The sequence below is a fragment of the Aquila chrysaetos genome, chromosome 13 (genome assembly GCF_900496995.4).
Source record: "Aquila chrysaetos chrysaetos chromosome 13, bAquChr1.4, whole genome shotgun sequence".
Classification (NCBI taxonomy): Eukaryota; Metazoa; Chordata; class Aves; order Accipitriformes; family Accipitridae; genus Aquila; species Aquila chrysaetos.
The window spans coordinates 16,772,130-16,797,485 of record NC_044016.1 but is presented as its reverse complement, the minus strand read 5'-3'; the positions used below and the strand labels follow the sequence as shown (position 1 = coordinate 16,797,485).

The window sequence follows — 25,356 nt, the reverse complement described above, 5'->3', positions numbered from 1 at the left end:
AAATCCTTAGTCTGCATATAACATTCTCTGTTCACAATGTTTTCATAACCCTTCCTGAAAATAAAGCTCTTTATAAATATCCATTCATCTGCATAAGCACCACACACTGATTTTTTTGTTCTATATGATACACGAGTTACCTGAGCCAGGCTTTTCCAATACCTATTGAAAGTCATTATTCATACACCTCTCTTCACTGTCTGGATTTCTGTGGTTCTATAAAAGCAAGTGACCTTTAAAAGCATTAATTGTATCTACTTTATTTTCCATACTTTGCTGTTTCCAGAACATGATTAATTTTTGGCAAAGCATATGCTTCACACTGCTGAAAACCCTGGCAATTCACAAGTATAAATTAGACAACAGGAAACACTGTCCAAAATTCCACCATCATTTAAACCATCCAAACCCTCTGAAACGAATAAAGCAGCACAGAAGAAAATAGTGTGTTTTATCTTCAGGGTGTATTTTTTTCTACAATTCAGGAAGTAGTTTTAAGGGGCAGAATTTTGTATGATTATTTTAATATTGGATTTCTGAAGACAGAGAAGAGAAAATAAGTACTACTGTAGACTTTTCAAGAAACCACTTATCAATTAGATTATTTGAATTTACTTATCTTGTGTTATTCTGCAAAGCTTCTTGGAAAAACTTATTTATAGAAGGCTTATGAAATGGATCCCTTTCATCCTTCTATCAGCTGAATGGAAAGTTAAGTACCTAAAAGGACAATTTTCCTTCTTGTGTACTTGGCAAGGTATACATACTCTGAAAAGAAGAATTATAACTGGGTCTTTCTTGGATGTATTAAGGATAAAATGGGGTGGCTTCTCTAGGTCACAACTTAAAAATTAGTCTGTGGAAATATGCAGACTTACTACTAGCTGGTATTATTCCATACACAATCAAAGTAGTTAAGTTTGTAAGTCAACCTTCAGAGTGCCTTCCACGAACACTCAGTTCCCTTATAATGTACTACTTTTAAAAGAAAAAAAAAATTTTTCCAGCATAGCTATTGCTATTATTTAAATTATTTAAAGTAGCGTCATTGGATGAGTATTATTTTTAAGAGTCACACCATTCTGACAAAACCTCATTAATCCTTAGAGGACCTAGTGGTCTTATTGCAACAAAGCTAACCTTACTCACAGAGAGTCACTGTGCATGGGAAAGAGACTTACAGTTATTACATATACTGTGTGATGCAGGAAAAGATGGATTAGTACACCCGATGCGGGAAAAGTAATATATTTCTGCTATACTGTGTAGGAAGAGAAAGACTAAACAAATTAAGCAGGGAAATAACTGGGAAATTATTGGGAAAATATTGGGAAATAATTTAAAATACTGTTTTATACTAGTTTTATAATGTAATAGACATGTTAGTGGAATATATTTTGAGATCACAATATAAATAATTCATGCTTCAGTAATAATCAGAATCTACTTACTATGAAAAGGAACATTAACTAAAACTCACAGCCCTTTCCCTCTTTTCAGTCTCATTTAAAGGTGACTATGCACATTTTTAGACATGGGAAGTGGAGAATGGAAAAAGAAAGTGTTTCACAGCCATTTGCTGTAAGGTGAAACAGAAGAGTCCAAAATCTAATGTTCACTGTCACGATCTCCTGGTTGCTAAACACACTTTGCACTCCTATGAACTGCTGTATTAATAAGCACAGCCAGGAGTTGGAAGGAGTCTTTATTATTCAGGTTTCCTTAGTTCTGAACAATTACTTTTTAATGACTGATCGGTTTACCAGAAGAGAACACAAAGAATTAATGATAAGATACAGTTTACCTGTACATGTTTTATAGATTTATGTTTACTGTTTCTTACTACTAGTGGAAGTTGTATATGCTCTTTATACAGCATTTCAGCCCTGGCGTAGAGACACTGTGGACTCACAGGCCCACAAATGACATACCACTCGCTCTGCTCCAGGGAGTCACTTGTCTTAAGTGCTAAGTTGACATTATAGATCACCTTCCCTGTCATCTTTTTTAAGGAGATAAAACAATGCACTGAATAATTCTCAGCTTACAGAATGGCCTTAGGCTCACCTTACGTGGGAACACAAAGAAGCTCTCTACATGCTTCCCCAAACACAAGCATGAACTTTAGGCTGTGCATCATTACTCTTAGCCCACAGTAATTAGCCAAGAGTAAACCCTGCTGCCATCAAAAAAGCGTGCATGTTTCTGCTAAAAGTACTCACCCACAAGTGAGATAAAATGGCATAAACTGGATTCCCTTAAATCTTCTCACACACCTATTAACAGTGTAAAAATAATCTGATGGTGTGGTTTTGAGAAGAGGAGAAAAAGTGTAATTAAAGTTAAACCCTACTCAAGTTTGGCCCACCTCACACATGGTGTATGGTGCAGAAGACATGTTATGCCAAAACTAAAATTACTGTGTCCATGCTAAAAAAAGCAATGAAAATTTTACTGAAGAAGCAAAACCAAATGTTTTGTAAATTCCACTTCTTTCCCATGGTGAAATTCTCTCGTGTACAAGTATTTATTAAGCTTACTGTTGTTACCAAAAAGAAAAAAAAGTAATACTATTAAAGTGCCCAAATGAATTCCAAAGAAAATAATTTCCTGCATTTAGAAAAGAAGCTGCAGAAGAATCAAATTTTATATGCAGCTTCCTTTTTCCTGACTCTTCCTTTGGGGTGCGTTAGTTGTTTACTTGTAAGAGTAACACCTAACAAACACAGTATTAAATGTTTTCCTGCAATCACTTGGGTAAAACAGGCTTTCTTCAAATAGCTTTTAAAACAGTTAACTACCATGAACGAGGTATCCTGATAGCTACCCATGTGAGCATTACATTTCCACTTATTTTAAAGATAGGTTTTATTTTTACAAATTAATTTTTATATTGAACGCATTAGAGGCAAATTGTGAGTAGTGCTTGAGGGCTGTAAAACACAAGAAAAAGCACAAAGGCTGCTAGGACAAAGGACCAGTGGTTTCATGTAGGTCATGTACTCAGGTCTCTTCTGTCCAAATGGGGGATCGTACACCAGGTGTGAGGATGGTCTCAAGACCTAGGTGCAGAGGAAGGACAGAAATGAGGGTCACAGCACATGGCTGCAGGGTAACAGATCCTGCTACAAACCAGTCAGGCACATTTCTTCCAAGGGCTGTGTGCCACAAGGCGGATTACCCTTACCCTTCCCACTCCTCTCTCCGAAGACGAAACTAAACGAAAGGCCACAATCCAGCCTTAATGTGTAGGATTTCATTTAAAGCAACATTGTTCAATTATCCTGCTGTATGAGGAACAGTACTCCATTCCTACAAAAGTTGTCAGATTAAGAATGCCAGATGAGGAACCAACCAGCATGATGTTAACACAGCCATAGTGCAAAGCTTACACAGAGATTTTGTGGACCCACTAAGTTCTGTTCAAAGTGTGCTACCCCCTTTGCCCTGTTTGGATGACAATATTCCTGTCTTCTCTGATCTCTGCTAAAGCACAGTGTACAAGACAGACAGACAGACTTACCAGGAAAGTTACTGGCAAAGCATCTGGTAGATACTCTGAAAATTCCTCCCCTTGAACATGCCTCAACTGGAGAAACATATTTTTCCCAAGAGGAAAAGTGTGCAATATGTACTTCCAGCTACTCTGTCCAAGAGATATGAGAACAGTACCTAAAAGGCCGTTAGCTCTACCAGTTATCCTAAAAACCTCCTGTCTGCACATGATCATCACATCAGGACTAAAATCTTGAAGTTGAATTTTACACTTGGCTACACTAAGATGTTTTTAACACAGTGAACTACTGGCATAGTTAACTCTAAAACCCTAATATGCAGACATGAGGACCAAGGTAAATAAAATCAGTACAATCTCCAGCTTGCCCTCCTATTTCATGATGGCAGTTGCAGTGATTTCTGGCCACAGATGCTGACTCCGGACTACTCCCGGGGTTGTTGAGGCCTCGGTTGGTTACAGCAAAGCAATCCATGGAGCTGCAGCTGCAGCACTCACTTGTATACATGCAAACTAGGAACAAGCCCTAGCTTTGAGAGGTTGTGAAAGAGTCCTGTTCAGTTTGGGTGCTACATCACAAAATAAAAGTCTTTCCTGTCTGAAAGAGAAGCATTTAGACTCTTCTGATTGATGCTGAAGGAGTAATTTCTCCTACAGGCCCCTGATGAGCCTGGCTGCACTGATAGCCTGACTTGCAGTTTAACACTAAAAGGACTAATGTGAACAATGAATCTTCAGTGAGCTAACCAGGCTTTAATAATCCTTCAAGAGCAGCTAGCAATAACTGAGCAGCATAATAGCAACTTTCCCAAAACCGGGTCAACGTGCTGGATATAGGGGCTTGTGTGTGTGAGAGACAATGATTACAGTATTTAATCATCAGCTTTACCGTTCCAAATATTCTTTACCACAGTGTCTACTTTTAGACAATACAATGATTGCGGTCGATGCATTCATACTGTGTAGCAGTCAACAGGAAATCTAAATTTAACATACACAGTACCCAAATTTCTGAAAAACCTTATTCTGCCAAAATTTCATGTGTTTACATGACTTCTTGACTGTATGATATATGAAACATCACCAGATACCACTCTAACTTCTAGCGCTTCAGGAAATAGTCTGAAGAATGAGTCAGTATCAGTTCATTTTAATTTCCTATGATATGAACTGCCTGTAGAAACTAGCTGGGTATTCTATGTATATGCATATATAATAATACAGTTAAATAAAATATTAAAATTAAGTTTGAATATAAATATGTATACATGTATATAAAAAGATAACATAATATAAACAGTATAAATAACATTGCTCTATGCTTACTTACCATTTTAGTCTACTTTTTTACCACAGTTAACACCTACCAATAAGAAACCTTTGTCAATAATTTTATATTTAAATTGTATTAAAATATTTTAGCACTGAAGTAGCTAAAAATACAGGGGCTAATTTAGTCTTTTGTCTCCACATGTATAAATCCACAGAAGCAGGGATAATAATGAACAGATTTGGGCCCTAAAAAGTTCTAATTTGACACTAATCAGTAATAAAAGGCAATGCAAACTTGTGTTAAACTGATTACATCCATATAGCAATATCTGCATAATGGCTTTAGCTGCTTAGCAACAAAAGTACAAGAATACCAGATAAAATGGATTATAAGCCCAGATCAATGTAACAGTGACCAGTCAGGTTAATTTGCACTGTATATCATAAATGACACTCCTCTGAGCTATTACTGCAGAAGGCATTTACTTTTTTGTACAAATACACGTAAGAGAAATAAGACTTGCTTTTCCACTACCAAAGATAGTTTTGGTCACATACTACAGTGATTTTTCTTAAATTAAGAAAACATGACTTAAAGACATCATAAGCATATGATTCTCTTTCCTTTTGCTGTTTTCTTACACAAATAAAACAAGTCCCTTTAAAAATGGAACTCCATTTTACACCTTTTGCAATGTTCCACTTTTCCATACTGATCCTTGTACACTATAATAGTATTGTACTTCTGGACTTCCAAACCCTTTTTTGAAACATTTAAATACAAGCCATGAGTAGAAGAAGGACTGATTACTCTTGGTTTTTACAAAAGGGTCTGATGCAGAAAGAGGTCCAGAGGTTTGCCAAAATCGAAGGCACATCATGACAGCTGAAACGGAAAGAAAATCTCCTAAATCTTGGCTTTATAAACACCATCCTTCTAGCATTAGTCAGAGTGTGCTAGATACAGTGCAAAGACACAGAAAGGAATAGCATCTGAATCACAGTACTCACTATCTAGGATAAACCAGTAGTAAGCCACTAGGTAGAACATGACAGTTAAGGGATCAATATGGTTATAATAGGGTCACTACAGCCTATTTCTAGATGTCCTTCAGTTCTGCCACTGTCATGTGGCTAATCTCTACCTTACAACACCAGAACACAGGAAAGAAGTGAATGGCCTTGCAGGTCAGCTCAGGACCTATGCTATGAATAGGTATGCTGCTTTTAACATGCAGACAATTGTAAGGAGAAAAAAAAATTGGGGGGGGATAAGTCTAACTATTTACCTGTAGTAACTGACTTTCTGACCTTCTCTATCCTTTATTTAATTACTTGTTTTCTCTAATAGAAATAGCTATAAACGTTGACTAAGGGTCCTTTACAAGTTACGCAACTCTATCATTCAACAGAAAACATTGCTCTGTACTAGTAGTACTCTCTACTAAAGCAATTTTCTGGAATACAGTACTCTGAAAAGAGCAGGAGAGCACTATTTTCAAAATTATCTAATTTCACGAAGTTGGATAAAAAAGCAAATGGTAGATGTTAAAAGCAGTAGCTCTCCAGTCTTCTAAATTTATAATGAATTATCATAATAAAGCTTTCACTGTCTTAAATAATTTAAAAAAACAGATTATTCTTAAAGTATTTATTAGGATAAATCATTATAAATTATAGGGTGTGCACATATATGTGTATGCATCTCAGGGTAGAGGTCTAGAAAATTTTAAGTACTATGAACAAGGTTGACAGGGGTGTAGGATGAATAAAGTCAAACCAGTCATACCTTTACTTTGTAGAATCTCAACTTTCCATTAAAAAAAGACTTTAGTTTTCACAGTTCTGAACCTTCCAACTGTGAATGAAATATCATAAATACAGAAACGTCTTCAGAGAAAATAGCTCTAGAAATATTTTAACCCCCTTTGCCAGCCACCTGACTGAAGCATTATCAATAAAACCTAATGCTGATAATGTTCCATAGTTGAGCATTGAAGCACGGTATGAGGTTGGAGTGAAGAACACACTGGAGAGGGAAATTGGGCAGCATCAGCATTATTGTCAGGTAAGGTACTCCTTAATGAAAATAGAAAGAACTAGCACATAGAAGAGAAAGAGAAGATAGGAGGAAGAGTGAAAAAAGAATTTAAACAATAGTAGTGCTGAAAAAACCCAACATTTTCTCAATAAAGGACACAACGAAGTCCTGAATAAATCAAAGATGATGATAAGCAAAGGTCAGTTATTACAAAAATGCTGTACCCTGTATGCTAGGCCTTGGGCAAGTTTCGCTATGGGACTGCCAAATACAGAATGTGGTATTCTTTGTTTATATCCCAGCTGACAGACCACATGCAAAACAGAACTCAAACCTCTGAATACATTGATATATGCATTGACCATATTCTGGAAAACCAAGAAGGGAAATGCTGCCATAGTATAGGAGTGTTGAAAAATAGCATCCACTGTGACATGGTTTTATAATATACGCTACACTAAACTATTTGAGCTCCTTCCACATAAAAACATGCATCAGCTGAGGTCCTGCCTGTAGATTTTACATTCTTTCTAATGGGTAGGACTGGGTTGCTGAGTTCATACCTCAAACTATTGCAGAGAAAACATCATGTATCAGCTTCACATACTTTATCCCAAGCTTTGGACCAGAACCCAGCTCTCTTGACTTCCATGCCACAGCAGAAGATTGCAAAACAACCCCTGAAGTACAGTATTTGAATATACATAATTTTAATACAGAATGTTGACTGGGGGGGCACGCTCATTTTTTGATGGGCTTAAAGCAAACTGGTTTCATCAAAGTTAGCTTTTCGATTAAGTAGGAACGTGAGAAATACCAGTCCCAAGAATATTCCTTTAAAATAAGGAAGTTAGATGGGACTGCTAAAAGTAAATTCAGATATGTAGGGCTAAAACCACATTGGTGTATGGGGTATGCTGTTATTAGCCATTATTTGGCATGATTTCTGAATTCCAAGGTAAATTTAAATATGATCCCTTACTTGTTGTGATAACAATAGTATCATGTAGTAAATGATACTAATGAAAAGTCTGCTCCATGTAAAAAACAAGTAATACTGAAGCATATTTACTCTAAAAAGCATATTAGGCAATTTTTCTGCAATGTCTTCACCTTATTACTGAAGGAAAACACTGCAATATTAAAGTCAAACTCATACATTCACATTTTTGTGGAAAAGGAACAAAGCAAGTAATCTCATTACATAAAGTCAGCCTCTGAGTGCTTTAACAATGAATACTGAGTCAATCTTCCCATTAAGTCAGGGTGTATACAGCAAATATGCTCTACTTGAAATGCAAAATTTAATTCCAGCATGATCACTTCAGGGACCAGTTCTGCAAAGTACAGCAGCCGTGGCATGACATACAATTGCAGCATAAGTAACTATACACTACTGTTAAACACATTTTAAACTCTATTGTACAATAGCCTTTGTCACAGTAAAGCTATTTTAACCATGGACCATGTTTGTTTGAACAAGTTTTTCTACCTGTTTTTCCACTGAACCTTAGCAAATCATTCAGTGACTAATTTACTTGGTACATTTTCATTTGTTGTCATTCATAAATAATTTATAGCTTTAGCAGATGTATTGCTTTTGCTTTTACATATGGTTTGGATTTTTGTTTCTTTATAGAGTTCTTCGCAAATTGTTCACAGGCCATGCTCAAAAAAACCGTTCAATTATTCAACTGTGAACTTCTAATTTGATTGGGTATCACTAGGTGTAGTTTTGATTGTTTGATAAGAGTCACTAGCCTATGACTTGTAACTATAAATCACTTAACTATCAGTTCCTCTGAGTTCAAGCAAAGCCACAAACTATAGTTTCTATCTGGTCAAGGGATCTGGGAAGAGAGAAGATTGTGAGAAGAATCTCTGAATATCTTTCTTTGATGAATGGCTTTGGAGAGCAGGGAGGAAGGCAGAAAGCATGATACAAAAGAGGGGAGAACAGATGAGAAATAAAAAAGGAAAGAAAGCTCCAGGAAACCAGAGGAGTAGCAGGAGAACCTTCTGTCATAATTCACTTAATGTAAAACTGATCTTTACCGATGTTCTGCCACATGATTTACATCAGGGTGCTGATACATTTATTTACACCTCACGGAGTGCGGTCTGCCTTAGTCCTAAAGGTCCCTCTGTGTTCACAGAGTTTATCCTTCACCCCAGTACAATCTTTTTATCACTTTCTTCATCTGAAATAATACGCTCAATGGTAGTTACAGATTCTAAAGTAGTACGTTAGAACATTTAAAGAGTATGTTCACACATATATTCAAATGAAAGTCTGAATGCATGAAACATCCATTGTAGACATAAATTGTATACACACCTTCCTGGGCCAATTTTTTGTGTCAACTTCAAAGCATATAAAAGGCTAATGCATCTTCACTATTGTAAGAACTGTATAAACATATTAAACATTTATTATTTGCATATTTGAACACACTGTAATCTTGACCCTACTAGCCATTTTCCTATGGTTTTCCCACTGCCCTATTTATCTTTCCTGACAACTTTGCTGGAAGACCTTTTAGTCACAGATTTTCTGTAATTCTACACACATAGTTACTGCAATTGCTCATGTGTGCCATACATAGTTTAGGTTGTAATATGTGAATATGTAGGTATTTACACATGCACACACATAGACTCATACACGCCATTAGTAACTCTTAATTTTGTTCAATATGCTAATTTAATTATTCATTTAATTTGCCAAATTTTTCCATTAAATTAACTCAAATACTCAAATGTAGTATCTTACTGAAACAAAAAAAAAGCCCAGAAGTTTGAAGGAAGTTGATTGCTTTTCAAGTGTTCTATTTAAAACATACCTATATCCTAATGTCTAAACTTATTCCCTACAGGTCAGGAACTCATTCCATTTGAATGAATGGCATATTTAGTTCAAGAGCCAAAAGTTCGAACCTTAGTTCTTTGAAATAGTAAACATTTTATCAGGCACTTCAAAAATAAAGGATGCTTCTGTAAATATCATTATATATGATTGGTATTCTATCTGCAAGACAGATTCACCTTGTGGGGGTTTTTTTGTCCATAAAGCTTTCTGGACAATCAGGTCAGATTGTCAGACTGTCAAACTGTCAGCTCAGCTGAATGACAAGGGAGAAGTAAGAGACTAAAAAATGAAACCCAGAAATGTTCTGTGAACACAACTGGTTTCAAGCACTTTGACTGAATGGATTCAGAAATCCTACAGTCAGCTACACCATCCAAACGTTCACTTATGTTTAAGCAGCAAATCTAAGACAGGTGCTATGAAGAGGAATTCTGTATGAAAAATTACCAACAAGGAACACAGCACAGGAACAGGCTGTCATTATCAGCTCTCTCTGCCGTTCCTTCTCCCTGCTCCTCAAGCACATGGGCGGCATTAGCACTATAGGAACTTATTTGATAAGCAGTATACCTATTTGCTTTCTTTTCTGAACATTTTGTATACTACACAGCACAAAAAACCTGGAAAGATCAGTATTCTGCCATAATCTCATTTCTAAGAAGATCATTTTAGAATTTTTACTCTGAATACTGGACGTTAAAAACATTTGTACTTAATCCAACAAACGATACACCCTATTAACGTACAGAAGAAACCCAGAAAATTGCAGCTTAGTAGGTTTTTTTGTGGTTTATGCATGCAGGGTTTTTTTAATTTTTTAACTCATTTACTGCCATCTCCTGGTAATCACAAGGTAATAGTATTTATGCTACTTAACAGCAGCTAGTACTCCTGTTCAATACTACTGAAATGCTGAAATGCCACAAACCTCTCAGAAATATTTTTTAAATTTTGCTGTACTTTTTACATTGCTGTCTTTTATTCTGAAAATAGTGAATATTGTTCCTTGGGCACAAACTGGTAAAAGATTCATGGAGCTTACCTTTGTCTGGAAGCAGCAGTAAAGTTGTGTTAGGTATGGGTGTTTCCGTGCTAATGCCAGAATTCTCTTTTCTGTCATTGTACAGTCTACATCGTCATCTTGAAGTATGACATCTTTCTTCAACACTTTCACTGCATATACTTCATCTTTTCCTTTTAGCTCAGCTAACATTACCTAAAACAAACAGAAATTCTGTTTGCATATGAACAACAGATACCATAAATGCAGGGTTGCATATGCATTTGACTGCACTGGAAATATAAAGACAGTTATATACTTGCCTGAATGAAGCTGAATATTTATAAAACTAAAAGTAATGTAATTTTAGAAAATTATACCTCTGGTATTCTTTAAATTTGAAACAGACAGTATCTATTTTGTTTGTTAGTTAAGAATGCAGAAGATAAGAAGTTTTTATCCCCTCATTCAAATATTGTAATGAGTGCCTACTAGTGAGATCTCAAAAACTAAAAAAGGAAGTAAGTTAATATAGAACAGAAATTTATTTCCCACTTTTATCTCCCACTTTTGGTAGTGAAATTTGTGTATAATGAACCTAGTATACAATCCCATGTACCATTCCAGCTGCTTTAAAGTTGTTGATTTTAACTACTACTATTGTTTAAGATTCAAGTCCTATACTCTGTTTAAGGTCAGTTCTGGCTTGGAGCCAGGGTAACCTTCAGAGAAAGGATTAGAAAACAGGGAGACAAAAGAACTCCTTCAGCCCTGTTCCCCTGCATCTGCAGTTCCCATGTATCAAGGAAGGAAGAGTGTACTTGTGAAACAGATTCACATTTCAGTCTTCCCCTTTGATTCCACAGTGCGCAGCACAGTGAAAAGAAAATCTGTAAGCCCTGTAAATAGAGCAATGCCCCTTCCACTATCATCAATTTCCTACTGTGGGAAGGTATCTGGTGAGTTGCATCTTTGCTGCATACTGGTATTTCTGACAGCTGTCTAAGCCTCTTGCACTTGTATCTGAGTGGAAATGCTTGAGTTCTGCTTCCTCCAGCACTGAACACACCCACTGAGGAAAAATAAGCACACAAACTGTTCTGTGAAATAAGTAAACTTGAACTGGGTATTATCTAGAAAGGGAATGAACTCAGAACTCCACAGCATTATTCCTGGGCTGATTTTTCCTGCCTGACTACAACTAATTATCTTGTTGAACAGTATGTACGTAACTGTATGTATGTCCTCATTACCAATATCCTGAAATAGTGAAACATTGACATTTTGTTTCAAAAGGCTTGACCATAGTTAAGGAAGAAAGCTAAAGCACAGAAAATGCCAGCTGATCAGGAGGCTGATGTTCCTGATCTGTGGGGTAAAAGCCACTTTTACCCAATGGGTAAAATTAGGAAACCGCTAGGATGGAAGCACTTTCTGAATGTCATTATGAATACTTTCAAAGGAGTACAGTAAAAAAAAGCCTGCACTTGAGTTTAAAAAAAAAAAAAAAAAAAGCTGCCCACCTTGCCAAAGCTGCCTTTCCCTAATACTTTGATGAAGTTGAACTCTTCAAGGCCTATTCGCTTGGTCTGGGCCTGTTTGACCTCCCCATTTTCACCATTCTCCCCAGTTTTGTTAAGCTGGTTGTCTGTTGACATTGTAGCTGTTGCTCTGTGTTCCTCTCCCCGATTGTCAAATGATAACGCTTTCCTAATGTTGTTTTCCAGCTCTTTGATTTCTGTGGAAAAGTGAGAAAAAAGTGCTCATTTTAACCAACCATCAGAAAAACAGCCTGTGTTAGTCTGTACCAGTTTTAGGAAGGGACATATATCATCCCTGAATGCTGTATAGAGCATTCTGTGGTTAAGAATACATATTTAGCAAACTGCTTCTCCACCTTACAGTAATCAGCCAAAACCCTGCTCTAACAGGAAGGGTGGCCTTTTAAAATGAACCTTAGAGAATGACATGTCCGAAACTTGAAAGATAAGCCAGAATAGTAGTCAGATAGTTGTTTTTAGTGATTTTTGGGTGTTCCTGTACACAGAGAAGTATTTTGTTTTGAATACCCCTGTCTTCCTGCAGCACTTACTCATCTTCCTGCTTAAGTATTTTAGGGTTGTATCTTCAAAAGTTCAAAGGATAGTTGGGCGTCCCAGTCCTTGAAGTCAACATGAATGGAGCATCTTACGCAGCTCCAGCTGTTATTAGACACCTGCCAATAAAGTATTTGACTACTTCCTAGTGCCACTTCAAGCAGCAATTGTGCAGATCTGCTAAATGGTTCTGAAGGTTTCTCCGTGTTAAACACAGTGAGTCCTGGTGACTAACAGACCTCAGCTCTGCCTCAAGCTCTTGCATAGTACTTCTGCCTGATGGCCTTGGAAGCAACAACTTTACTGGACAGCTAAAAAAGTGAAATTTAAGAGAGAATTTAGACAATTCTTTGTTCTTATTTTAAGCAAAAGATCAGATATTTAAAAAATAATATTTAACCAAAATACTGTCTGCGAAACCAAAAGGTTGACAAATTTAAATTAGTGCTGGACTCAGAGTTTTACAGTACTTACTACCATGGAGCTTGGGAAGTGTCTTTCCTGAAAATAAGGCTGAGAAATTTCTCAACTGTAAACAAATTTCAAAAAATTTGACACAAAGGTATCCATCTTCCTACATCTTGGTGTGAAGATTTTTCACTCATCAGTTTACACACGTGATGGTACATAATGTACCTCAATGACTTTGATTTTTAAAAACAACAATCAGGTCAGATTCAAAAAGTGCTGCTGACATACACATTCTGTCAATCAGGCTGTTCAGCTCAATGAAATCAGGTCATATCAGTGAAGATTAAAATATTTATCTACAAATCTATGCATGAAAAAAATCACTGAAAAGAAACGGTTTTACAAAGCCTCTGGAGACCACACAGACACACTAGCATAGCCTAACTGGACAGAATTTTTTATTACCGTAAATGTTCAACATGGAATTGCAAGGAGGCAATTTTGTCTCAAAAACTTATTAACAGATAGAGGCTTTTCAGATAAATAAAGGCACTCTCAGGTTCCGTGGTACTATTTAAAACGTTCTCACTCTTACAATAGAATATATAACCTCCTTTCAGAAAGGTATTTGGTTAGGCAAGGACTCATCTAGTAAACTTAACAATATTTTAAGATGAATGTTTTATAATTTTCCCTTTAAAAGCCACTTAATTTCACAGATTTAAACAAAATGAGAAGCAGGCCTTTTAAAAAAGTTCTTGCAGTTCCTAACATTAAATGCTTCATTTTCTGGTGGTAACTGCTTTGTTGATTTGGTTCTAAAGAGGCTGGGGCTGATAGCTTTTTAACTCCTCATAAAGAAGGAAAATATGTAACAATAGATATCAGTTAGGACATAAAAAGAGATGTTTGACCTTGATCACATGGAGAAGTTGGTGCTGACTTTGACCTATCTTCTTCTGATGATGCGCTTCCAGGAACTGGTTGTTGAGTCTCTGCACCTGCAATTAGCTAAGAACAATTCCAAAAGGGGTACTCAGCTATGAGATCCTCCCATGCCAAGAGGAAATTTAATTTAACAACATTAATTCACAAGTAGAAGTATGAAGGAAAGTGAATATTTTCTACCCCTACAGATTCTCACTGGCAGGACCTCAACCATACACTAGATGGCATCACATCAAATGGAGACCACAATATAAACAGAGAAAAAAACAGCAATTTAAAGAAAAATAGGTTCTTAGGATGGAATAAATGTAATAAGCATACCCAGCAGGTGGGAAAGTTTTGAATAACCACTATGAGTTTGTGTAGAAATCTATCCGGTAAATACATTTAACTACAACAAGTATTAGCAAGCACTGCAAACTAGCTCATGCAGTAATGACGTGCCATCTTTTCCCAGGAGTCACAGATTCATTAATTTATTCCTGAGTTTTCTATGTTTCTGTAACATTTTAAAACAGCGTACATGGCATCCAAGTGTGCAATAATCAGGAAAATGAACAAAACCAAATGTCAATGTTTTAAGAAATTATGGTAAAAATTGCCTATTTCTATAAGTGAGAGCAATGGGTGTGTTGTCACAATCATGCGAATAGAGATAGAAAGTGTGGCCAAATTCTGATCCAGGATACGTATTATCAATCCAGAATAACTCCATCAGCTTTGGATGTACTTGGGGTGACCTATGCTTTTTTTCTAGAACAGTCTAGTCCTTCATATAATAGCGATGATAACCCTGGAACTGTCATCTAGCAAACAGCTCCTCTTCATGAGAATCAGTCCATTGCTCATTTATCAGCATTTACAATGTTATAGAGTAGTGCTGTGTCTCAATCAATCAAATATCCAATGCCAATTCTGAGCCAAAGAGACATTTGTTTTTATGAACTGTTGCATCAGACACTGACTCTCTGTCTAACCTCCTTTGTCAAAATTAAAAAGCGGAAATCCTTCCAGACTCTCTACAAACCCCAGGTTTGCAAAATTGTAGCAGGTCAAAGTAAATTTCATATCGAAATTCAGAATAGATGACATGCACTCATAAATCAAAAGCCAAAGTCTTAGTTCTGTACTGACTTAAAAAAAAATTCTTGTGCAAGTCAAGTGAGTGGGATTGAACCCCAACTAGTAAAGTTACAATACAGCCATACTTATCTCAAATTTTTTATGTGATATGATGTAGTGAAACTACCTTTTTCCTCCTCTGCCCACTATTAGTGATCTTATCTGGAGTGACTCCAAGATCTGCAAGAACTTTAGCTATGCCTCTAGCATCTACTCCACAGTTTGGTGCCACATTCGTTTCACAGCGTCGATGTACATTCATCTTGCAAACTGCAATGAAATGTAAAGTAATAGAGTAAATTAAATACTACCTTGGCATGCATTTGTCTTACTTAAACCACATCTTATTGGACCTACCAGTAACTTTTTCAAATAAATATAATTTCAGTAGAAAAATACTTAGCTGGATTTCCAGTGACACTTCAATGGTAATATAAAATTATCAACCTGATTATCATTCTTCTGCTATGATAATGCAGAACAGTGTTTTCACACAGTACCCAGAAGAGACACAGGAGCAAATGAAAATACCTAATGAACCTATAAATCTTAAATAGAATTTGAATTAGAAGAAAAGTCCTTCAGAGCTTGGATTTTAGCAGTCCACTTCTGCTCTCATACTGAGCACAACTTTAGTTCCTCATGTATTATTGCTTCTTACCCTATTTTACTCAAGTAGATTAACCACTAATGTAGGCAGGCATAAAACCAACAGTGTTTCAAGTTTTAATAAGTCTTTGGCACTGTTAGACACTCTTTCTTTAGGTGGCAATCCATTTACTAAGCTCTTTCTCTTAAATACCATCTTCTTAAAATAGCATACTAGTAAGTGGGGAAAAAAGGTTACATTGCTTCCAGGTTATGGGTTAGGCGGGAGAAGAACATAGCTCCATTAAAAATAGCATAGCGTGGATTTGTTAGGAGTCAATGACATTTTATCTTACACTTCACTGCCCTCTTGTGGAAAAAGGCATAAAGCAAGCAAAACTGCAAGTGTAATTAAATACTAGGTTAACATTCAATTGCACAAATTCCTCACTTCATTACTTTCTAGAGAAAAAAAAAATCAGAAAGTATGTATTTATAAAGCTGCATTTCACTATATTGTTCATCAATGATGCTTTCACTGCATAAGCCCTAAAGAAACAAATCACATTTATCTCAGACTATACACAGACAGGTACTGTATCTGCAGCAGTAACCATGCACTTCATAAAGCAGGTGCCTTTCCTCTTCAAGTATGTTTCAGTTCGCAAGAAGAGCAAAAAGAAATTGCTACACATGGCATTTTCACTACATGTATATTCAGTGATAAAAGCTCAGTGGCAAGTAAAATGTTTGACCTAGGATCCATAACAGTGGACACTGAGGAACTGAACTGCTTGAAATAAAGCAAGCAGGAAAATTCTGTGAAGTCCAACTTCATGAACATACTTTGTAAAAAGAAGCACAGGAATAAGCAGTGAAAAAAAAATAATAATAAACCTTTGGAATAAGCTTTTCATGGCGTTAATAACCACACTGGGCAAGCAAGTACAACTCTGAAGAAGGGAACATTGTTCAGCACTCGTTAAGAGAGAAAACAAAGCATGGAGAAAATGACGTTTACAGCTCAGGTGAGTTCCAGATTTCATGCAGAAAATACTGCATTTTTATAGGCACTGATTTTATGAACATGGAGAAGGCAACATAGGCTCTCTGAACTATTGTTTCTATGCAGCTGCTACACAGTAAATGCATACATATGAGAAATAACATTATTTTCTACAGTTAAGAGCAAATGAACCACTGTGGTACTTGAGAGAGAATATGAAAGTGAACTAACATATTCACAGATTAAGTGGAGAGATACTATAGCTCTGATTAAAAATCAGAGAGAAAAAAAAAATCAGGTTTAATTGAAAAATCTTCTCTGAACATATCTCCACCATAATTAAGACAGCATTTGAACAAAATCTTCAATAGTAGTAAAGTAAACAGTATTTAGAGTCTAACATTTTATCACTGCTCGTTAGCTAGAATCACAAGGGAAGGCTTGAATTTCAGGATGCTCTCACTGTGTACTGCTTTGGCATGAAATAAATTTCTTCTTTCCTTTGCTGCTCAGCAATTTGTGACATGAAACATTAGGTCTGACCTTCACCTTTAGTTATGTCTGACCTTAAATACTGAAAAGGATATATTTCATAAATTACGTGTTTATACATACATGTGTGACTCCACATTTCTGCAGTTGGGAAGTGTACATAACACGATTTTGGTATTTATGAGATGGACCTACCCATTCATAAAAGTATAACAAAATGAAAATGCTTATAATTTCATTAGGTACTACTTTCTAAGAATATTACAATCTTCATGACATAATTCCCATCAACCCACTAATTGAAGTATTTAATTCACGATTTCTAAAATATTGCGTTCCTTTGCAATTGTTTGTACTGTTTTCTCCCCCATTTAGAATATACAGATCTGCTTGAAACAAGGTGAAATGGAACCAGCCATTTCCGTTAGTCAGCTAAAATGACATGAATGCACCTTCCAGCAGTAACTTCATATACAGTTACTGTACATACACAGTCCTTAAGCTGCAGAAAATAATGAATCCTTTATTTTCTGGAATAGAGGTGCTAGGCAGACCATCACAAAGGATGACTTAGCTAGATATCAGAATACTTATCTTCTGGATATGGACACACAGGACTGGTTCTGCCTAGCCTAACCAATACATAATAGTAATTTTTGAAGACGGTATTAAAGGGAAAAGTAGCTGGAATAATGATGTTTAAAAAGTTTAACAACCATCACCACAAACCTGAAAACACAAAAGGCATATAAGCTGAAGGGATGTAAATTCTCATGCTCCTAATTTTCTGTCAACTTCTGATTTCCTATGTGGCAAAAAACCTACATAGCAGTGAGTCCAAAATGTGTTTCTGCACCTCTGTCCTCTGCATCTGTTATTGACTGGTGTTGCAGACAGGGTAAAGGACCATTTTCTAACCTTGATGGCAATCCCTCCAGCAGTCTGCTATTTACTTTCTATTCATATCTGTGCATGCTGGAAAAGACAGAATAACTTGAACTCTTTCCAAGTCTACAAGTCACTCACAAAGAAAAAAGCTCTGAAGTGGTAATCCTTACCTTTGCATTGTAAACCTTGTCTCAAAAGACCCCAGAGCAATGAACCACAGTGGTCACAGAAGGTGGGCACTTTGTAATTGTGAATGCTGAACTTGTGAGGCATGTTGACACTGAAACGCTGGGATCCCAATTCCTGAAAAAGGAGAGCACAGCATATTTCATTCTAAGTAATTTCTTTATAATCAGTGTATGCTGAGGCCCTGTTATGTTTTGAAACCACGCAGAATTCAAACAAGACGAAATAGGTCTGCGCTTGGATGATCTTTGCATTAGATATACTCCAGCTCTAGAGTTCGTCTCACTACTTTATTTGGGGAAAAGAAGGGGAAGGGCTGCTGTTGTTCAAGAGATAAAGACTGAAGTCTACTTCCTAGTACTTCTGGGAACAACAAATATATCACTATCAGGAAAGATCTCTTAATGTGGAAGGCAAGGAAGTCACTCCCAATTGTTTCAGGAGCAGGAGGCCAAACTAATAGATTAATAAGAAAGAGAAATACATCACAACCCCTTTACCTTTTCATATCCCACTCTTCTTTAGATTATGAAAATGACAATGATAAATTGTTGCGTTCAGGGATTCCACAGTACAATTTATTGCTAATTCAAGGATGTCATTGATAAGTTTTTATAGTGGCCACTGCATAGCAGGAGATTTATTTCAATGTTTTTCCTTCCCTTTCCTATTACCGCTGGCTTTTCTCCAGTGATCTAGCACCCCTTCTAAACAATGAGAGCATAACATCAGCAAAGCATGCAAGCCTCCACCAGTCTGGAGCCTGGAAATATAAATCCATGCAAGAGTTTGTATCTTCCAGCGAGTACTATGCAAAAACAGCACTAGCCAAACACAGTCCTTTATCACAATCCTATACACAGTCCTTTATCACAATCCTATGCATGTGATCAAGTTTCAGACGTAAAATACTGGTTGTGAACCAGATATTAAAGAATGCTTCCAGTATGAAAAATGGTAGTGAATTGCACAGGAATAATGAGATCAGTTAGTGTCTCAGTCAAATTCATATCAAAGTTGGAAGAGCACCTTAAAACCATCGTTACATACAACTCTGATTTGTAATGTAAAACTACGCTTTTTCAAGCATATAAATGTAGGTTTTTAACAAACAAAACTAAGAAATATACTTTTTCTGTGTGGCTAAGGAACTGGGATCACCCACAGACTACCTCACCTAACCCTATGGTGAAAGACAGTAAGTCCTTGGTGTTGCACAAAACAGAACAGGACAGTAAGCATTCATTAGCTCTTCTGTTAAAACACAAACAAAAAACTTTTGTATAAGATAAAGCATTCACTGGTTACAGTTGAGGGCTACAACTATTTAGAAAACAATAAACCCCCTCCCCCTCCCCAGCTGTCCCCTATCAACCCAGCCATAAAAGGATACCCCAAAGCTGAGGAGTTTAAGGGAGCTGAACACTACCAGCAGTCACATCACTCCCTGGTGTATGACTGTCCACAGAAATTAACATTAATTTCCTAATCAAGCCTAAAAGGGCCATCTCAGCTGAGAGAGACCTTTAACCCAAGTGAAAGGATTGCTTTGTTTTCTCTTCTGATCCAGAGCTGAATGTGCTGTTGGCAGATATATCTACCTCCCTGAAAGTATGGTTCTGAAGGCAGCTGATTTCATTTTCAGGTGATGTCTTCATTTATTTAAATGTGTGATACATAAAGCACATATTGTGTTAATTCTATTAATATACAAAAAGCTTGCTAGAGGTAGGGAGTAATTACGTTGGAAAACCTGTTAACTATGCAATACCTTGTGTTATCACTGGCATCTTGTACAGTAACCATGGGCCTTCTTCAACACACAGATGGCTTTCGTTATAAATTTTGACAGTTTGGATGTGGTCTTTGTTGAGGTGAGGCTTTGCAAGCAAATTCTGGGCAGTCTTTTATGTTGATGCAAGACACCCAAGCATGCCTATCCTATCAGCTGGCAATGACTCAGTCACAAAAAATGCAGTTAAGGGATAAAGGGTTCCAGTCTGCTTCTTTTGAATTAAAATGACAAAACTCATATTAACTCAGAAATAGTCAATGTTAAAAATGAAAAGGAGTGGAAAGAGCTCACTGAGACTTTAAGCATTCAGATGTTATAAAAAGTTTACTAATTAGAAATAAATTACTGTATAATAATTCCCATGTAAATGAAACTGTTACGGTAATCTGTCATTCCAAAGTAAATGCTATATCACAAGATGACCAGAAGGGCACAAAAAAGTCTGTAACATTTATTGATTAAACAGAGGAGATGACACTACTTTGAACAGATGAAAGACAGAGTTTTATCTAGAAAATTTATTTTATAAACATTTACCTCATCGTGAGTTTCCTGTTTTTTTAAGCCAGCACACTTCGTTATTATAAGTTCATGGCATCTCTTGTGGACTACACAAGTGCAAACTATAAACAAAAAACAGATAAAAGAATGAGTTTCCATGAAGATTGATTTGAAAGCAAAAGACTGATGTCAGAAGACTAGAAATGCTGGGACTTGAAAGGCTGCAAGTGACTGGTGACTTGGTGAGTCCTATGAAGTAAGTCTGGCTTACAAAGGCAGAAGGTAGTGGACTTTCAAGAGACCAAAGAATCTTAACAGAACTAAACCATATCTGCCAAAATCTCAGTATGTAAAACTACAAATTATCTTCTGAAGTATTAATGACAATTTTTCTCAATTTTTTACATATTTGATTTCTTTATCTGATAAAGTCCACAATCTCCACATTATATGAGACACAATGGCAAAAACTATTCCTGTCTGAAGAGCTTCCAGAGGAAAAGACATATAAAGATAACTCATTGTAAAAGTCAAAGAACAGAAAAAACAAAGTCGAACATTCTTTCTGTAGCACATAATCATAAGTTGATAACCGTAAAGGGTTTCAGGAGGCAAAAATGCTTTATCAATATTCATACTGATTACTTAATCAATGAATAACATTTGCAGATATGACAGATAAGATTAAAAATTACAAGGTCTATCATACTGTAGGATTCAAGGTCATTAAGTGAAGAAAAAACCTTCAGAGTGAAATAATGAATTTCATTTTCTTCTAGCTTTGGTCATTGTTGTAAGAAAAAAAACCATCAGAACTCAAGGAACCTCTGCTGTATGTTAATACAATAATTCTTATTATAGCATGTAAAACCATTATTTGTGTTTATTTATTTACAATGAGATTTCATCAAGTCTTTTGTAACTGAAAAATCATCACTAACTTGATTATTTCTACTTGTCAAATGAGAATTAAACAGAAAAACATCATCCCAAGAGATGACTGCATAAAAAATTAAGAGTACAAGAAATTGAGTTAAAAATGGAGTTGGAAATGAAGCACTTCCGCAGTCTTTGCTATAACCTTCTCTAATGATGACCTCTATAATTATCTATTTAATTACAGTCTTTGCAATTACCTGGCATTTTGAAACAAAGAATCTGAAGCAGAATAAAGAATTCACAATTTTAAAATGCAAGAAGTGAAAAATGAAGAAGCCAACATCCACAGATACGGCCCCCTAGTTGGATGTGCATCAAGAGATACTTAGGACCTACTGTTCAGTAATGTTAATTGCGCCCCTACCTCATAAATGATGCCTAAGAGCAACAGTTTTGAAAAATCATACTGTGACTTGCTGTAAAGATTGTATCTTTGGCGAGACAAACTTATTCTGATCATCTTGTGCTAAATTCTTGGCACTGTACATATACGACGACTGATGAAAATACCTTATTATTTAAATATTATAACATAATACATATATTCAAACTGTCTCCACGTAGATTTTCTCTTACCTTGACATTGGTATCCCTGTTTTCCTATTACACCCCTGAAAATAAAACAGTGTTTTAGCAAATGAAGAATATAAATATTTTTAAAAATGAAAAACATTTTTTCCTCTCCTTACTGGACACACACAAGTTTAAAAGAATAGCTTCTTAAAACCAATAATCTGATAACTGCATGCCTAGACTGAGATCAGTTCAAAGTAGGAACCACATTCCAGCTGCTAAGAGGTAACAGGTAGGATGATAGGCCATGAAGAAAGTCAGAAGTAAAGACACACTTACTATAATAAAATAGGCAAAGCCAAAGGGTACATAGAGATGGAAGCCACAAGCTGGTAAAATAAGTCATCAAGGAGGCCTCTAAATAGACAGAAGATTGCATTTGCCAGTACTGTTGCTTGAAATCATCTTAGCTAAAAAAAGAAAGGCTAACCTACATTCTTTAGAGTAATGTAGCTGAGTTCATACACAATTCACATAATTTCACATTAAGAAAGACTGATTCACTACACACTCTTAAGAAATATTAATTATGGATCACACACATCAGATCTTATGTGTATTAAGGTACAAAACAGTATCTCTAGGTAACTTTGGAAAACATCGATAGAGTTGCTGAAAAATAACTGAAAACTGAATGTCTCCACCAATTCTCCCTATCTGAAAATTAAGATTACTCAAAACTAATGTAAATAATTTCTAAAAGGGAGTTCTTGACATACGTCGTAATAATAAAGACCCTGTACACCGAGCACCCAAAACCCTGGATCACTAGAAGTCTAGTATTCCCATATTCCTTTAACTTCAGCAGGATATATGGAGCTTGGCACTTCCTAGGAGGAAGATGGTGATACTTAGGCCCCTAAAGAAGAAATCAGTCATCTTGGCAAAACATAAAGATCTAATATTAGGTCTAAATCTACATTTAGACACTTACAGAACACTAGACTGGCTGTCTACCTGGAATTTATCATGTGTACTAGACAGGAAAAGATTGAACTTTGTGGCTCAGAGGAGAAAAAACAAAAATACAACAAATTCTAATATTTGTGATGGAAGTTTAACAGTTTTCTATTACCGTCTGCAAAACTGGTGACAGCTTAATATTAAAATGAAGAGGAAAAAACTACTACTCTTTATACCCATTTATACTTCAGCAAAACAGGAGGGTATGTTAGCTCCTCAGCTCAAAGTTGCAAAGAAAGCAAAGTCAAAGTTGCTTCATACCATATAAAATCTCTGCAGTGTGAACAATATGTTGGTTGTCTAAGATAGGTGGCCATGAACTTGTGTCCATTAACCTGATGTACTCTGCGTCGCACAGCACCCTGCCGCTTTCTGGGGCGCATACGTTCCCGGAACACACGTTCTTCATTGTCTTTGGGTGCTGAAACAGAGGAAAAAAAACATAAGCACTGGCTGTATCAGACGCAAATATGGGAAAACTCAAATGCAATACATAAGTAGATATTCTCCAAAAATAAAAATAATTGTCTCCAACTAGCAGTGCAAGATAACTTCCCTAAGTTGTGGGTCACTTTTTTCTTTTTAGCATCAATTACTAAAGGACAAGGGTTTTCACTGCCTAGTACAGGAGCTTCTATTTGTTCTAAAACTTTATCTGTAAATTCATACTAAGCTGGGAATAAGTCTTCTGTGCTTTATCACTATCAAGCACACTGACAACCTCTTTAACAGTAATTACACAGTTAGATTCTCCAAACAGCTCAGAGTTGCACCTCATTTGATCGTTGGGGGCGGGGGGGGGGGATCCACCAAAAAATCCCAACATCCCCTGGTCCCCATGCACTCAGAAGGTGCTGACACAAGCGCAAGACAGCTGAGTACAAATACATATTATCAAGAAGAACAAAAATTCCATCCAGAACTGATTACTTCGTAGAATTCCTGATTAAGATCTGAGCTTCAGACTCTTAGAATCCACTTTGATACTAACAAACTTTCAGCAAAATGTTCAATGGAAGGAATTTGTTCCTCTTAAGCAATTCCTGTTCAATTGTATATGAGATTTAATGGTAGAGGAAGTAAAAAATGAAGTTGACATATCTCAGAATGAAAACTTCTGGAAAAAATTCTCCAGAGTGCATCGGGTCTTTTTTCCCCAAGGCTTTATTTTAAAAAGTATCAGTAACAACTCCATAGTATTCTGTATGCATTAAGCAAAAGCTGAGGATGAATTAGCAATGAAGAATAGTACATAGTTGTTAATGAAGGACAGATTTTACAAGCATTCCTTGAGCCACTTGTGTCTCTGCAAAATAGAATATCAGATTTGGGGGGGACCACATTCAGTCATCCATTGCCAACTGAACCTATGCACTCACTACTTCAGTACATGTAACACTTTTGAAATGTATTTAACACTTGTCATTCTCTGAATTTCAGCTACCCTGAATCATTACAAAGGCCTAAAGATGTCAACTTTGGTCTGTTGCAAGCTCTTCTGTACATGAATGAGTTCTCCAAGCAAGTACAGTATTTAACAACAATACAAAGAAAACTAAAAGTCTAAGAACAACTCAAATCTATAATAGTCTCAAATTCTTTTACAAACACTGAAATAAACCTTCTTTTTGAGGGTTGTAAAATTAAAAAGTATTGATTTGGAATTCCTAGAAAATGGTCTTAAATTAAGCCAATGGATGGATATCCTGGGAAAATACAGAGTACAGATCCGTGAATTGCGATCAACTTCTTTCAGTGCACAGCAAGGGCTAAAACCCACGATACTAGCAAACTCATTTATGCACCAAAAAGCCTAAGCTCCTTACACATTAACATCTTACAAAAAAATTCATACTCAGAGTGGTTTTTCACCCTAAGAACACACATCTGTGGGATGGCCCAAATGCCATTACTTTTCTATTCTAAGCGAGCTCTCAGTAAATAAACATTGACTTACATGCAAAGCTACCCCTTTTATTTATGCCAAAGAACAATCAAAGAGCAATGGCTCTAGGTCCCCCTTCAAGAAGGAGATAAGTACCACCACATAGTTATCAATTATGTTTATTTTTATGTTGTCAGTTATGTTTACTTTTATGCATTAAGCAAAACTCTGATGTCTAATAAATACCACAGCTGCTTGAGAGAAAGA

General features: G+C 36.2%; 1 protein-coding gene across 2 annotated transcripts in view; it reads right to left on the bottom strand.

Moving 5' to 3' along the window:
• Positions 1-25,356, bottom strand: part of PRKCE (protein kinase C epsilon) — a 309,344-nt gene that overhangs the window by 90,776 nt on the left and 193,212 nt on the right. For both annotated transcript variants that reach the window (XM_030036001.2, XM_030036000.2), the window contains exons 3-10: positions 23,466-23,625; positions 22,245-22,279; positions 20,766-20,851; positions 18,418-18,550; positions 15,401-15,543; positions 14,118-14,214; positions 12,220-12,434; positions 10,739-10,912 (exon numbers count right to left, since the gene is read on the bottom strand). In XM_030036001.2, the coding sequence (XP_029891861.1) occupies positions 10,739-10,912; positions 12,220-12,434; positions 14,118-14,214; positions 15,401-15,543; positions 18,418-18,550; positions 20,766-20,851; positions 22,245-22,279; positions 23,466-23,625 (1,043 nt within the window). The remainder of the gene's footprint in view (positions 1-10,738; positions 10,913-12,219; positions 12,435-14,117; positions 14,215-15,400; positions 15,544-18,417; positions 18,551-20,765; positions 20,852-22,244; positions 22,280-23,465; positions 23,626-25,356) is intronic.